Source organism: Cynoglossus semilaevis, chromosome 12 (assembly GCF_000523025.1).
Source record: "Cynoglossus semilaevis isolate Cse_v1.0 chromosome 12, Cse_v1.0, whole genome shotgun sequence".
Taxonomy (NCBI): Eukaryota; Metazoa; Chordata; class Actinopteri; order Pleuronectiformes; family Cynoglossidae; genus Cynoglossus; species Cynoglossus semilaevis.
Window position 1 is genome coordinate 9,482,944 of NC_024318.1, and position 15,794 is coordinate 9,498,737.

Below are 15,794 nucleotides of genomic sequence, written 5' to 3' on the forward strand. Positions count from 1 at the left end.
CACTTTCCCAATAATCAGGGTTTCGTGATAATTGGCCACAGGGGGTGAAGACTTCTGTTAAGGCAGAAAAGACAAAACACAGACAAAAAGATCCAAGTTTCATTAGCTTCATTAGCTTCATTAGTTTCATTAGCTTCTCCTAAGACTTCGACCATCAAATTTGTTACAAACTAATGAATTAAAATATTAAATTATTGCAAAACAAATAACTATAGATTGGTAATATTGTCAAATACAAGCAACCCAGTTTGTTTTGAAAGAGCAATATTAGCAAGGGTTAGCCAAGAAGTTCCTGATATATTGTCAAATAATAACAGTAGTTGGATAACAGACGCGTTAAAAGTAGCCTAAAATGGATTAAATAGGTTTAGGTTCATTCCTCTGGTAGATTATTTTTACAGGCAAAACTTTAGGCATGTCAAGTTTTAAAAAATTCTAAAGTAAAAGTTTGATTTATTCTCAAATATCTCTCTTCTTTTTCCAGTCATATCATCTACTCTCTTATATCCAGAGTATTACAGTACATTTACTGTTGTTTCCTCTGAAGGCCTCAGGCCATTTGTGTATTGTCCACATGTAATGTTGAATATTTAGTGCTGCTTTGGTTTGCCACGCACACGAATGAACAAGAGAAACCTGGTGTGGAAAACCAGTGCCTTATGGATTTACTTTCAACCATTGGTATGGTCGTAAAATTATATCGTTATCAGGTGTTGAAGCTTAGAACAAATGCAACAACTGCAGGTGGTATCTGCTCAGCACTGACACTGGGGGGAATATATTCTCATCTCATCTGTTTCATCATTTGTCTGTGCATTCGGAAATATTACATGGTCACATGGCAGCGCGATGACATGAACTGGATGTTTGTGGACACCGAAGAATGGAGAATGATGAAACATTAACAAATTCCATGTGTCTTATAGTGGCTTTCAAAACAAAACTGATCAAAATTTGACAAAAAAAAAAATCAAATTTGTGATCGTGTTCTGAATATTGTAAACTCCAAAGAATCTTCAAGGACAAAAAGTGGGAAATCAGAAAAAGGGGGAATAAACAGAGAAAGGGATTGTGTGTCAGTGTCTTTGTCTAAACATGTGGTCAGGACTAAGAGGAGTGGGCATATTGTTTGTGCTGTGGTTTTTCAGTTTCACTGACCCAAGTAAACAGCAGGAGTTTTTGCTTGTGAGAAAAAGTGTGTTTGCATTTCTGTCCGTGTAGTTAGTGTGTGTTTGTGTATACTGTTAAAACACAGTAACGAAGACGTGAATAAACGTGTCTGAATATACAAGGATACGGTTCACAGCTCAAGACCAACTGAGGAACTACAGCGGAAAAGAGACATAGAAAAGGAAAAGTATATAGGAATTTTCTTCATAAAAAATAAAAACCCACAGAGGTTTTTCCATTGCAGTGGTGGCTGTATTTTCACTTTTTCCATTTAATTCGCAAAATGGTCAGGTTCAAAACAGATCCTGTAGGTGGCAGCAAAAAACCCCAAAGGTTTTAATTACTATTAAAGCACAAATAAAGATAGAAGAAATTAGCAGAAGGCCATGATCGAAACATGTTTCTCACATCATTTTTACATTACGTCGGTTTTATATGAAACAATAATGTTCTATGGGTGTTATGGACCAATGGTTTTGCAGCAGCACCCCCTGCAGAGAAGTAATGGGGATCTGTGTTCAATAAAACAAACTTCCCTTCACAATTGTCTTTACATCTCAGAGTTTCCGCTAAACTTGGCTCCAAACTTCAGTTATATCTTCTCTGTACGTGTATTACACATATCTGCCCCATTACTAAACCCCTCTGGGAGGAATCGTGACGATAAAGAACTAAAACATTGATAAGATTTATAATAATCTGTCAGCCTGAGGACGGTATATCAACGCTCTGACTTCACAGGACACAGGACTCAGCAGCATCAACCATGACGCGCGTTTCTTCAGTGTTGTTTCTCAGCTCCTCCTGTGTAACATCACAGAGGCAGCTGAGAGGTTTTTGTGTTCCCGTGGTCGGACAGCACCAGGTGTCCAGCCCTGCCATCCTCACCGACCGGGTCCACACCAGCTGTGGCTCATGTGGCCCATTCTGGCACAAGATACCACACAGCTGACACCATAAAATGACCACAACTGGCTTTTGGATTACATGTGTCTTTGTGGTTTACCATAAAGAATCCATGGTTTGTCAGATGTTACTTTTTTTAATTAACTAAAGGGTCTACAATGGCAAGATGGCCGCTGGAGTCATGAGTTAGAATAGAGTTTCAGCACAGCATTCGTGTTGACAAAGCACTGTGATGATGATATCACCTAATGAAGGGATAGAGCGGAACTCAAACTTTAATGTTGAGTCACAAACTCTAATCAGTTCAATACAGTGAGTTCAATTCCTTGTGTTTATGAAAGTTCTATTACATTTTAATCATTTTATTTAAAAACAGAAACTATGAGAAAAGGTTGACTTTTGTAAACATCGATTAAGGAGATAAACTTCACACATTTTTGGAGGGAACTTTTAATTGTGTAAAAAAACAAAAATATTAAGTCAAATTTTAATTAAACACTCTGAGGATACAATTTCAAATGTGTGCTATAGAAGGTTAGCTGCCAATTTAAAGGATATCACCTCTCCTTTTTTTTCAGCTTTTGATTTTTGGGCTCTTCAAACCTTTATGTTGTTATTAGGCGATTTTCCACAGCATTGTTTGTCCTCTGACTCAACATCTAGGTGTAAGGACTGCGTTGACAGGCCATTGAGGTGGTCCATATGGTGGCGTGAAGGAGCAGGACTCTTGAGGATGTGGAGGAAACCAGACAAAGGCTCAGCCAGCAGACTCCAGACTCACACAGACTCAATGGACCCGTGTCAGGTCCCCCACTGGGACCAGTTCCCTGTACCTTCTCTAACCCAGGTCTGATCTGTGGAAAATGAGAACTCTGACATAATAAGCTCAACCAACCATAGTCCTGCCCCCTTGGTCAATTGGTCTTTCTTTAAAGCTGAATAGCAGAAAAGGAATCTTCAACCGTCTCCTGGCATGTGACAGGCTGATTGTTTGTCTTACTCGTTACTGACCGAATCATTTGACATTCATTTGTAAATTGTTGTGTCCGTCTGTAAATGTGTTAATATAATCAGGCTTTGGTTCATTTTATAGCATATGTCAGAACTCTGGAGATCGAATGGTTTCAGAGGCCAACATGTGACGTCATAGAACATAGATGATAAACTGTAACAGGAAATGAGTTATATGAGGGAATGCCATGTGTGATTGACAGCTGGACAGTCCAATAAAAGTCTAGCATGTCAAAATCTTCCACATCCAGTGTCTTGAAACAAGGCTTCTAAAAACTGGTAACCGTTCTAGAGTACTTTCTTCCTCCCTCTAAGCAGCTGCACAAGTTCTACTACCGAGTTTCAATAAATCACATTAAATCAGCATTTTAGAAAAAAGAAGTAACATATAGAAATGCTAAAAAGTCACTTTGGGAGACTTAAAGTCCTTAAGGACCATAGAAGAAACCTGGTTCATCTTCTGAGCGTCAAAGAAAAACGCAATTTGTGATTTACACCTGTGGTTAAAGAAGCACTAAACATTGTTCTTTGAGAGTACAGTCAGAAATTACTCACGCACAGAGCAGAAGATGGACCCCTGGAGCGAGACCTCCCAAAACAGACAGCTGGGCCACAGAACACTGCACCACAACTCATATTTATACTGGCCACCAGACAGGTGTAAGCAGACAGGTAACATACACTGTGTGTGTGTGTGTAGTGTATGTTTGTGTAAAATACGAGTTCAAATTGAGTGTAAGTGTTTGTGTAAAATACGAGTTCAAATTGGTTCCGGTTCCCAGCATGAAAATCACTGTCAAGGCACAAATTCAAAGGAAAACCTATCAAACACTGCTTTTACTTTCATTTTTAGACTGATTAAATAGTCAACATTACAAAAGATTCCTGGAAAAAAATAGATTTTTCTCATGTGGGAATGATGTGAACTTTATAATAAAAAAAGGAATTTAACCATTTGGCAAGAAATTGTACCGCAAGAGCTGATTACGAAATCCAACTTCTACAGTACTTTTCTGCTCCGAGGAAAGTACATCTCTCTGATTACAACTGAGATGTTGAAATACTTGGACAAGCTTTGGTTTGCTTTCCAACTAAACATCACTGGACGACCCCATTTACATCTGGTGCACTTAGAATTGAGAACAAAATTACAAGACCCCCAAAGAGAATAAATGTGTTCTTTGAAAATGCCAAGATCTTTTATCCGGAGCAGGAGCAATCTTCAATCCAACAGTTTTTAATTTCTGACTTTTAAAACCTATTTGTTTTGATGGAATTTCCTTTAATAATCTGAATTTCATAATACTTTGACAAAAGTTTTGGCCAAATAATTGTCTGTATATTAGGCCATGGCAAAATGTAATGCATGTATTTAGAGAAAGAAAAAAGCAAAGACAAATGTTCTAAAGTACTTTAAGGAATCCAGAGTTAGAACTGTGGTAAGAGTCGAAGAAAGAAAAATTTGTGTCTCTCAAGATAAAAGATAAAAACAACCCCGGGTTTATGTCCAAACAGACGAGGAACTCTCTCTCCAGATGGTCACAGTAGATGTTTGTGACTGGTCTGCACAAATCACTGCCTGAGATGTCAGAAAGCCTGGGGAGTAAACTAAAGAAAAGAAATCAAGTGGAGCTCAAAAGAAACATGTCTGAATACGATAAGCCGAGTGAATACAACTAGTGTTGACAAATGTTCTTTAAAGAAAATCTAAAAATGTTATATTTTTAATTTAAAAAAATTACATAATGTCCAGATGTTGGTTATTTCCTTAAAGGTATTGGAGACAAATGTCGTCCACTGGGTTATGGCTTAGGTGGAATAAAAAAGTAGCTTTGCGTTGTTTGTCATAGTCCCCAAATTTTTGGTAATGGTGAGTGTAAAGTGTAAAGTGTAAAGTGTGTGTTCTGATGGCATCCTGTGAGAGGAGAGAGCAGGTTGAGGAGCTGTTGTGAATCCTCTGATGTTGCCTTTCACCCCAATCTGAGAGAAGCTTATTCAAATAGTAAGAGCTTTTATGCTGCCGTCCTTCACCTCTTTGCATTTTCTGCCTTACTCTCTGGGTCTAACCCACACACACACACTGACACACACACATTTACACTTAAAGTTAGTCTCTGCCGCCTGTGAGAGAAGTCAATATGTGTCTATTGTGCTGTCAGTCGACTCTCCTCTGCTCCGTCTGGTCTCCATGGTATTGTCTCTAACGTGTGCAATCCAAAATACTCCACAACTGTCTGCACAACATGGAGTAAAACATCAGACCCCAGACGACTGAGACGCTTTTGTACAGATAAATGTATTGTTTGGAAAATGCCCTTCGGAATTGATATTCATGCGACGCATAACTGCGTCGGACAGGTTACTTATTAAAGCGTCTTCATCCCATAAATCACTGTTATCCTCTTTGAAATATCCTTTTGTATTTCCCACTCACTTTTGTTATAAAATGAGCTGTCAGCAGGTGGTTTGCTTTCCCACAGTTGTGCAAGGAGAGAATGTGTCTCTAATCAGGGAATAAAGAACAGAAAACCACTCATGCGTGTCATTAATGTCACTGCACAGAAACATCTTTGGTTCTGCAGTGATGCTTGCCTTTTATACGCAGAGTGAAGGGGACTGCAGACACATTTGTGCAGCGTTATGGAGTCGCAGAGAAAATGTTGCAGTTTTATTTAACATGTAGTGCCTTTGCACATCTGCACGTCTGCTGAGTGCTAAAAGTAGAAGATCATTTAAACGTTTGCTCAAACATGGACTGGGTTGTCAATCTTGTACTAGTTGTCTAGTCTGGGTGGAGGGGCGTAGACGTAATTAAAGGATCGGAGATTGATGGTAACAGACGGATGTGACTTGTGCATGTACAAAAAATATTGTTTTGCAACATGAACGGTGGTGCTATGTAAAGAACTGTTTCATGTTGCATCAAATTTGTCACAGTATTTTGAGCATGTAAAAGACAAAAACGACCTGTGTCTGTCTGCCCCCAGGAAACACTTTGTAACAGCCAGGCAATTTGCAAACGCTGAAGAAAAATAAAATTCTTCTAATAAAGTTTAGCGAACACATACTTTTAATTTCTAATAAAGTTTAGCGAACACATACTTATCTAACATATACAACGCTGTGGTCTCCAAGAGTCTGAAGGTCCAGAAAGATCCTCCACACACACACACACACACACACACACAAACAACAGCCTTTTCCCCAGGCCAGCTGAGTTCAGCGAGAACTAATTTGATTAAAGTTTATTTATTTGCTTTCTAAAAAGCTCATCTAATGGGAAACACACCAATTGCCCACCAGGCACGACACACTCTCTCCAGCTCCTTGTGGCTGGTCCTGCGGCTGTGAAAAGAAACCAGAGACATTTGAGTGCAAGTGTTTGTTTTTAGTCATGGCTTGTCTCCTTAAGGGCTTCACTGGCCCAAATTAATTAAAGAACGCAAAGTGTAACTGATGAGTCACATGAGCTTAGAGCTCAGTTACACTTTCTTGAACATAAGAGAAGAAGAAACAACAACAACAACAACAACAACAACAACACCTCATGGCTTTGACTGGAACACGAATAAAACTGATTTCTGCAGAGGCCAAACCCTGAAAACAGTTAGATCCTTTATAGCTGGCTGTATGTTTCCAGGCCGTGCGTGTGCATGTCTTTGTAGGTGAGTGCGTGCGTGTGTTTGGAAGTATTAATAGTTTATTTAACAGGATACAGATGTGAACTCGGTTTCCAGGCATTTGGCTTTCATCTCCCACAGCAAACACCCCAGTGTACATGTGTGTGAGTAAATGTGTCATTTGCGTGTCAGTGTGTGCGCGCGTGCGCGTGTGAGTGATGGTTTGATGAGTTTCTTTGGAGCGCAGCGCGTAATCTGGCAGCCAGTCAAGTTTTATGGACATCACTCCAACAGGACATCGAAGGGGGAAATTCCTTTTCAAAATAAAAGAATACAACCTTTAAAATGTCTGAAAACCAAGTTAGCAAATACAGGCAAATCATGGAGAATACGCGCATTCACCCGCAGATTCATTTAAGATTAATTACAATGATTCTAATTAGTGCTAATTAGTGCTTTTCAAATGTCGGGTTTTGATCATTTCAGTCATTTGTTGGTTTTCCTCAAAAACCTGAATTTCAAATATTCATTTAGTGTGGACATACATCGGTCTCCCCTGATTTAACTGACCTTAATCCAGACTTTATGTTAATAATGTTTTGAGTTTCTTACGAGCAGTAAAATCCATGGTCTCCAGAGTCAAATGTACAAGTTTTTCTTAAGTAAAAAAAAATTTGACCAAGTTAATATTTTTATGAAAGAATAGTGTTGTCCAGTAGTTAAAACTCACGTATTGCAGCATTTAGAAGGGATTTACAGCACCCCCTGTAGGGTTGAGCTAGAAATACAAGCGGTTGCTGTCTTTTCCTTTGAAATTGTAACTATAGCAAAAACATATTTAAAAATAACTATGATAAAACGACGGTAGGTCCTGCGACACCAGAGGACTGTGCCAAAGAACATGTGACTTTTGAGGGAGAGGCTTTTATTTTGTCCCAGCCCCGGAGGAGTGGCTGCAGTCCTGCATGTGGGACTTGACACTCGTGCGTAAATTTAACAACCAACAGCGTTTGCACCGGCAGTCACAACTCTTCTGGACTTTACTGTGAGTAGGATCACGTCTACTTGGCACAACTGACTATCAGCAGAATGGATGTGAAACTGTTGGCACTGGTGGCTGCGCTCACCGTTCTCACATATGCGCCTCCATCACAAGGTAGGACACAAAGATCACTTTACAGCCTTGTACTAAAATAAATGTCTATTGTAAAATGTAGATGGTGGAATATTATATTTTGTAATGTTTAAGTAAATTAAAGGTTTGGTTAGACTGCCGATTATTGGAATGTATACATTTTAATTAAATAGAAGATCTTGATCTATAATTTAGCCATGGTGTCAACTTTAAAAAAAAACTATTATATTTAATATTAATATATTATTAATATTAATAATATTTATTGTGAAATACACCTTTGTATTCCTGTACATGTTTTTATAGTGCACATGCATTTAAATAGCTTTTCCAAATAACTAATAACAAAAATATTATTCAACTTTATTATAACGTAAAGTGTTATTTAAATGTGTCTATAGCTGTAAATGCAGGGTCGACGCTGCACACGTGTTCCTTGCCCTGACAAATCCCTGCCGTTTCGCTGATTAACGTGTGTATTTGTTCTGCGATTTCTTGTTTTCATTACGCGCAAATTACGCGCAGGCATCCATAATGAGAGACGAAGCCCCGGATCGTTTTCACAGCGACATCGGGCACTAAAGCTGGAGGTGTCGCTTCTCTTTTATTGTGCTAATGCGCGTCCACCAGGTGTAAAACAAATTAGCATAGGGTTTAATCTGCGCCTGTGTGACCATCTGTTGGGCTGAGCCATGCTGTGATTTATCAGTTTCACTTTAACGCACAGTTTCTGGTTAAAAATCACTTTTACGCGCAAACAAACAGGCGTAACATCCACATTTTTTTGCATCTCGGATCTGCTGCTTTACAGAGAAAACATTGTGCTCTTTATTTTTCCACATTAGTCCAACGTGAACATTTCTGTGTAAATAAATATAAGAGCCGAAGTTGTGATGGAAACTGTATACATCATCACCAAACCAGGGTTAGGACCACAGAGGTTGAAACGACATTAGTGTTTGTGGTTCGGCAAGAATCCTTATACATTCGCCAAAAAAGAAAATTAAGAAGAAAAGTGTCGTTTATGGCTAATTGTGCGCTGCAGCTTTTTTTTCCTGTAACCTCAGGGAACATAAACATGCACTGCATGACTGACGGATTGATGGAATAAGATTCTATGAAAGCTGTGTGTGGAGGTGGAGGAGTCCTGTGTTGGCATACACTGACTCTGAAGATATGAGATTAATATTTTTTTATAAACGCTTTTGAGATTTGTTTCAGAACATTTTGAATTATTGCCAAGTCAATAATCAGTTGGTCAAATTCTTTGGTTATTTCCAGCTTTTTTCTTAACTTCTTAACTTTAGGATTTATGTACATTATATATTCAGTCGACTATTACAACACATCTATGTCTATGGATTAGTAGAGAATATCTACTCACTAACTTTAGGTGCATTCTGGTCAATTTAAGAAGCAAATCGACTGTGGAATCTTTTTTTGGCGTAGTGTAATCCGTTTTTATCTTCACTTTCATTTTCGTTTCGTTTGTCTGAAATATTCGCGGGCTAGCTTTTAGCGGCTGAATGAAAGCAGATTTGATTTTCTTACATCTTATCCATCATCCTTGACCACAGCGGATGGTTGGGTGAACCAGCATCTCAGCAGACCTCTGACTGTGCAAAGGAAAACTCAACACCATTTATAAACAAACTAAAAGAATCCCAAATGCAGCCTCATTTCTGACCTTGTTTCTTCATCTCTGTTAGTCTGAAGTGGCTTTTCTGGTAGGACCTAATGTGTTTAAACAAAATCTAAGGTCATTTGTTCACTCAATATCGACTAAGAAGTACATCTCTGTTTCAGTGTTTTAATTCATTATAATCATCCTATTCATGTTTAGCTAATGTCTTTGAAACATGCTGCACAGTCAATATTGTTCTGTGTAACTGATCCTTGGTTCTTTTCCTCTTTTCTCAGCAAAGCCCATCAGCCTGGTGGAGAGATGCTACTGCCGCTCCAGAGTCAACAGCCTCCCACGGAGCATTATCCGAGAGCTCCGGTTCATCCACACGCCTAACTGTCCCTTTCAAGTCATGTAAGTGTTGTTTTCATAAAGGGTTCCTCTGTGTGAGGCTCTGACAACCATGTGGAGGTGTGTGCTTTTTATCCTGGTACTTAAAAATCAGACGTGGTTCCTCCACGCTGGACATTTCTCACCATCAATCTCCGAGAGGTGACAGGACAGAAAAAGGAGCGGAGAATGTGTGTGTACACACACGCCCCTCCGTCAGTCGCCCTCACACACATCTACAGAGAGCAGACACTTTTACCACAGGCCAACTGTCCCGTCCACAGGAAGTGCTCCATCAGTGTATGAATGATGGTGAAAGGGAGGTGGAAATTGAGGTTTTTCTCCCAACAGAAACTAGACTTTTTTTTTTTCTAAATTCTGTCTTTTTTTGTGGCTCTTGTTTCTCAGACTGTGGTTCCTCCTCACACTGTGCTCTTGATGTTTCTGGCGTTAATTTATTTTAGAAATTTGCAGCAGTGTATCTATTAGAGTGCTCTCCATGTTCTAAATATAAACAATAAAACATTGGAATTACTATTACTATTAAAGTAGCTACTTCACAGCTAGCACATTAACCACAAATCGGACAGGCCAAATGTAGACACCTACCAGACACATGACATAATAAATGACATATGCTAAATTTGCATGAACCCAAATGCCCCTACACTAAAAACAAAGTAAAAAGTCAACTTTACTTCTAACAAACAGGACAAAGGCACCAAAGTAGGCCTGATCTCCAACATGGAGACATCTGATCCTTTCTGTAAATAACCACAGTGGTGGAGTTAGAAGAAAGCCGGTTGCCATATGTTGAATGTTTGCCTCCCGTCGCCTTTGAATATTCAAACTTTTGCTGCACTTTAATTAGGTCTAATGAAGACGCACCGCTTATCAGTGCGAGAACTAATGATACAAAATATCAATATATGCAGGAGCTCGACATGAAGAGGCGAGGGTCATTCGTCATTATCAATCTTAATACTCTGCTGTGAAAACACTTTCCACATGTGTCAAAGTGCCGATGAGGTGTTAATTCATTCTCATTGATAACATGTGTCAAGATACAGTGTGATTTAACCTTTCATCTGTTAGCCTCTGACTGAACTCTTGTTTTTTTTTTTTTTTTTCTCATCAGTGCCAAACTGAAGAACAACAAAGAGGTGTGTGTAAACCCAGAGATCCGGTGGCTGCAGCAGTACCTGAAAAACGCTATCAACAAGTGAGTACTCAGAAGTCAACACGTGTCGTTGTCTTAGTTTGAAAGCTTGTTTCTGTCTCCTTCAGTCTTCGGTCTTCTAGAAAGTCACTTCCCTTCTTTACACATTTAAAAGAACTTGCGTAAGAAAGTAAAGGCACAAATGCGCATTTGGACATCTGTCAATAGACCATTGTGTGGGTGACAGCTTAGAACTGCCTTCTTAACTGCCTATCTTATGTAGAAACCCTACTGGAAACATGTTGGTACACGAGCCACTGAGAATCATCACTGATTCCCACATTATGAGGGTTTGGATTGGTATAAACTTCCACTTTCACAATAAAATAAGGTCATAGGTTCCATTCACCAGATGTACAGATGAGAGTACAGTTTAACAATACAGTTTCGCTGTCACGCCCTCAGTTCATCGCAGGTTTTAAATGTATTTTAAATGTATTCTTCTATCGCATATTTTTTTTGCTCGCGAGAAATATTTTTGCAGTATATAAACATTTTGAAATTTCCAATATTTTTATTTTTGTAAAATAATTAAAAAATAAATCAAAAGGCATTTTGTAACATACATACAGGGTATTGCGAGAAATAACCTGTACAAACAGGTTGATGAGATTTTTGCCATATTTCACGCCCTAAAGGGTTTGTAAAGGGTTAATCTATACATAAATAATATAATAACTATAACGTCTCTACTTCACTTGTTTCTCCTATCGGGGGCAGTCTTGGAACGTAATCTCTGTGATAGACGAGGGACCACTATAATATTGAAAATATGATATGTAGATTTAACACTGATTTTTATAGCTTTGTTTTCCCATCTTGTCATGCAGTGTAACATAATTCCTTATAAACCACTTAAAGGTCACAACTTACGTCAGTCTCTGTTCTGAGGGCAGAGACCCCAGAACAGAAAAATGTGGTAAAGTTTATAGAAGGGTCCAGTTGTCATCCTGAAATCTGTCCAGGTCAATATTTCTACCAGGCAGAGTGTGCTGTGGCTCAGTACGAAGACAGTTCCTCTTCCACACAGACAGACTGGGTGGGGGGTGGGAGGGAGAAGGGAATCGTAAAAATAAGAAAATATCACTGTGTGTGTTATAACCTGCTGTGGCGACACCAGGAGCAGGACGGGGGGAAAGAGGGATCGGGTGAAGGTCAAACGTCAATCAGATAATATTAAAGTAAAAAGTCAGATTTCCAGCCTTAACAGTGGCCCAGCTTTTGACATGCACACTCACAGTGTCCACAGACTCGTCCCACCCACCGACCCGTAGTCAGACTGTCTGTCTCAGGGATGATTGTGGCGCCTCGGCTCCTGGAGGTGTTAACAGTCCTCTGCATAACAAAACAGCTCGTGCAGATAGTAGATGGTGGTCAATTACTACGGATCACTCCTTATGTGTCTCCAATTAGGGGCCAAACTTATTTACAATGTGTAAAAATGCACACGAATATAACGCCACCCTTCAGTCTAGTAAACAAAACCTAAAGACCTTTTTTGTCTCTTTTTTTTTTTTAAATAGCTGAAACGGGACCAAAGACTGTATTTAAGCTGCCCACCCATGATGGAGTGTTTAGGCTGGTGTGTTGTGTAGTGTTGCTACGCAGCTCCTGCACATCAAATCAAAACTGAAGAACCTTTAATTCATCACAAAAGTGTCCTAGACAGGAGTACAAAGGAGTACAAAGGAGTAAAGGAGCGATGCTTTGGAAAAGTAAATCAAATTCAAAAGAAGGAGCATCACGTGGTCTGTTAAACATATGCAGAAAGTCACCACAGTTCAGCCAGTGTCATTGGAAAAGGACAGTTTTTTGGCAGTTTTAACAGAAACTAATTCCTCCCCTTCCCTGTCGAGCAACCTGTGGGCTTAGTGATTAAAGCATTAAGGTGGGTTGTTGGTTTGAACCCTCATAGCACAATGTTACTGAGCAATCACCAAAACTTCAAAAAAGTCCACTACAGTCCTTTCTCACAGATGGGTTAAATACTGAAAAACAAACAAAAAAAACTTTATTTCTTTACATGTATGTAGTTTTTGATGTTTCCTCAAAACACCACCAGGGCCAGAATTGTATGGGCCAGAACATTATGGTGGATATCATAATTAGCTGTTTGATATCAACCTAAAATGAATTAAAAAAAAAACAAAACATATGTGAGCATCTTTACTGCAGCTGGAACTCAAAACGCGTCATTTGTTCTTCTTCCAGAATGAAGAAAACCAAGCAGGCCCTGTAAAAGCCTGCAGTGATCCTCGTAAGTCATCACCGAGGGTCTGGACCGTCATGAGAGCGTCTGGTATGTTGTACAGCACTTACCCGGGCTGCCAGGCTGCAGCAGCCGTTTGCATGAAATGAACCAAGAGGTCGACATCACCAACAATCCACCAGCTCTGCTACTGTCTTCACTGCCATCACCTTAATCACCTACGCCGTGTGTTTTCACTGTGAACTGGAGTTCTCTCTGTCACTCTGTCACTCTGTTTCTTTCTATCATGTATATATACCAGTCAGATTCCATTGGCCGATATATTGAATATTAACTCCATGGGTTTTTTTTAACAACAAACAGATACATCTACAGATACGCTGCACGTCTTGAACGTAAAATTTGACCAATATTCCAAACACAACTGAGTCCAGCAAACGGCTGCAGACTCCACCGAATTGCATTACATGTTCTGGGCTAATTAGTACTATGGAATTCCAGAACACCCCCTCCCGCCCCCGCCGTCCTCCCCACTGTATCAGATTTAAGGCGTATACAAGGCTCTAGTAAAAGTTGCAATTACAATGTTTTGTGATGGAAAATAAGACGCCAAAAGCGCTGCAGCGTTTCCTGGACCATTCTGCGGCTGTAATTATAACGTGATCCCCTTTCGCTAATGTTCAGTCGGAGGGAAACGCTCAACATCTGGGCCCCCGAGCAACCAGTGAGTCAAATTATGCTGAAAATGTATCGCAGTGACTGAGAAGACCGAGCCTTCGAAGTGGTCTCACTGTCACTTCCAGCAGTATGCAGCTACGCAGTGCCTTCGTGGATGAATTGAGCTACATAGGTTCACAGCAGGCAATGGTCGGGAATCAGCTTTGATTTGTGTGGGCCGCGATGTTACGATGCAATTCCTTCATATCCATAAAATGGGCTGTTTGTGTGATCCAACATGCAACTTGCGCTTCAGGTCACGTTTTTCCGCCCATGGTTGGCTCTTACATACAAATACTGATATTTTTATAGTATAACAGGATCAAAGAAATATCCTGCCTATTCTAAATCAAACCACCTCTTTGATCAACGGCCGTCCTATCAGCAGTTCAAACCTGTGGCCAAGTACCACAGACGTGTACATAGATGTTACTACCTACACCACTCATGCAAATAGCAATGCACTTTATATCTGATGTATTAGTATATTAACAATATTTACTGTTACTCACAAAGTGTGACCATTAAAATCTGTTTGTTCTTTTCAGCGCGACGTCTACGTTTGTTCTTTCCGTTCTGTTCTCTTGGAATAGTCAGTGTGCAGCTACATTTAGGGAGAAAAACTGTCCATATACTCGCCTGAAACCTGTTGTTGTTGTTGTCTGTGAACTGAATATTATACAAAAGATTTATTTTTGTACTCTTTTGTGCATTCATATAATCCATGCAAACATTTAAATAAAGAAGCAGTACACTCTAGTTTGAGCCATTTAGCTAAGAGTTTTTTGGGTTTTTTTACTACAAAAAATATATTTGCTCTTATATGGTGTTAGTTTGACCATAAATATGTATAAACATCCAACCTCTGTTAAGAGCCATTCCCTAGTGGAGGCCCAAGGCCAACCCACATCCAGTCTAATCATACTGTATCTGTGGGTCAGAGGGTAAATTTGATTCTTTGATGTGAGAACATATGTAAGGCTTTTACTCACGGGGGTAAATGAAAGGCAAGGACAACGATCCCGCCTGTTACTTAACTATTAACTCAACAAGCGGCCATTAGGAAAACATTAGAGCTAAAAGGGATGAACTTTTAACATTGCTCGGAGGGCATTATGTGAGGCGGAGCACGGTAGTTTGCTGCGTGATGAGGGTGCTCCGGTGATTGAAACATCAGGCGGAGATAAACAACTGCGAGCGGCGGTCGACTGCCCGACAGATCGGCTTTGTTGTTCGGTTAAAATGTGATAAAATGTGGGTTCAGGAAAAGTCTTCACAGCAGATCAAGTCTTTGATTTCACTGTTGTGTTTCATTGTGTAACGGAAGTTAATCAGTTACTGTATGATGTCTAACCTATAGTGTTTATCTGTATCTTTGTAAAACATTAAAAAAAATATATGTTCACTGAAAAATATTGCAATTAAACCTTATTTGACAAAAGCCAACGTCATTTGTCGTCTGTCGCCGTAAGCACAGGTAACTCTACACTGCAGTATCACGGACAGATCTGTACGAGTCACACAGGGACATTAGTTAATGAAAATCAAATGTAACAGCGTATAATAGTAGTCATTGTGTGGCTGGGATCACAGCCAACTTCCACCATTTATTACCGATAGCGTGGCCGGACATATAAAGCCTGATGTGCCATAAAGTTGGACGTAAAATCTTTATGTGATACTTTACGTGCACATTAAATCTACCTGCCAATGAAAATAAGAAATGAAAAGGGTTTTAAAAAAATGTGGTCATTCTTTTAAAAACTCATTTTTTAAATCAGGAGTGTTGGATG

The 15,794-nt window shown here is 39.5% G+C and overlaps 1 protein-coding gene across 1 annotated transcript; it reads left to right on the top strand.

The window, feature by feature from the left end:
* Window positions 1–7,702: 7,702 nt before the first annotated feature.
* Window positions 7,703–15,442, top strand: cxcl12a (chemokine (C-X-C motif) ligand 12a (stromal cell-derived factor 1)). The gene is made up of 4 exons (XM_008321950.3): window positions 7,703–7,863; window positions 9,763–9,880; window positions 10,995–11,078; window positions 13,287–15,442. Exons 1-4 carry the CDS (start codon window positions 7,797–7,799, stop codon window positions 13,312–13,314), a joined length of 297 nt encoding a protein of 98 aa, XP_008320172.1. The 5' UTR covers window positions 7,703–7,796; the 3' UTR covers window positions 13,315–15,442.
* The last annotated feature ends 352 nt before the right edge of the window (window positions 15,443–15,794 follow it).

Excerpts from the sequence above, each read along its gene's own strand:
- cxcl12a (XM_008321950.3), top strand. The coding sequence starts at position 7,797 with ATGGATGTGAAACTGTTGGCACTGGTGGCTGCGCTCACCGTTCTCACA. Across the intron at positions 7,864-9,762 it reads ATATGCGCCTCCATCACAAG|CAAAGCCCATCAGCCTGGTG; the intron begins GTAGGACACAAA and ends CTCTTTTCTCAG. Across the intron at positions 11,079-13,286 it reads CTGAAAAACGCTATCAACAA|AATGAAGAAAACCAAGCAGG; the intron begins GTGAGTACTCAG and ends TTCTTCTTCCAG.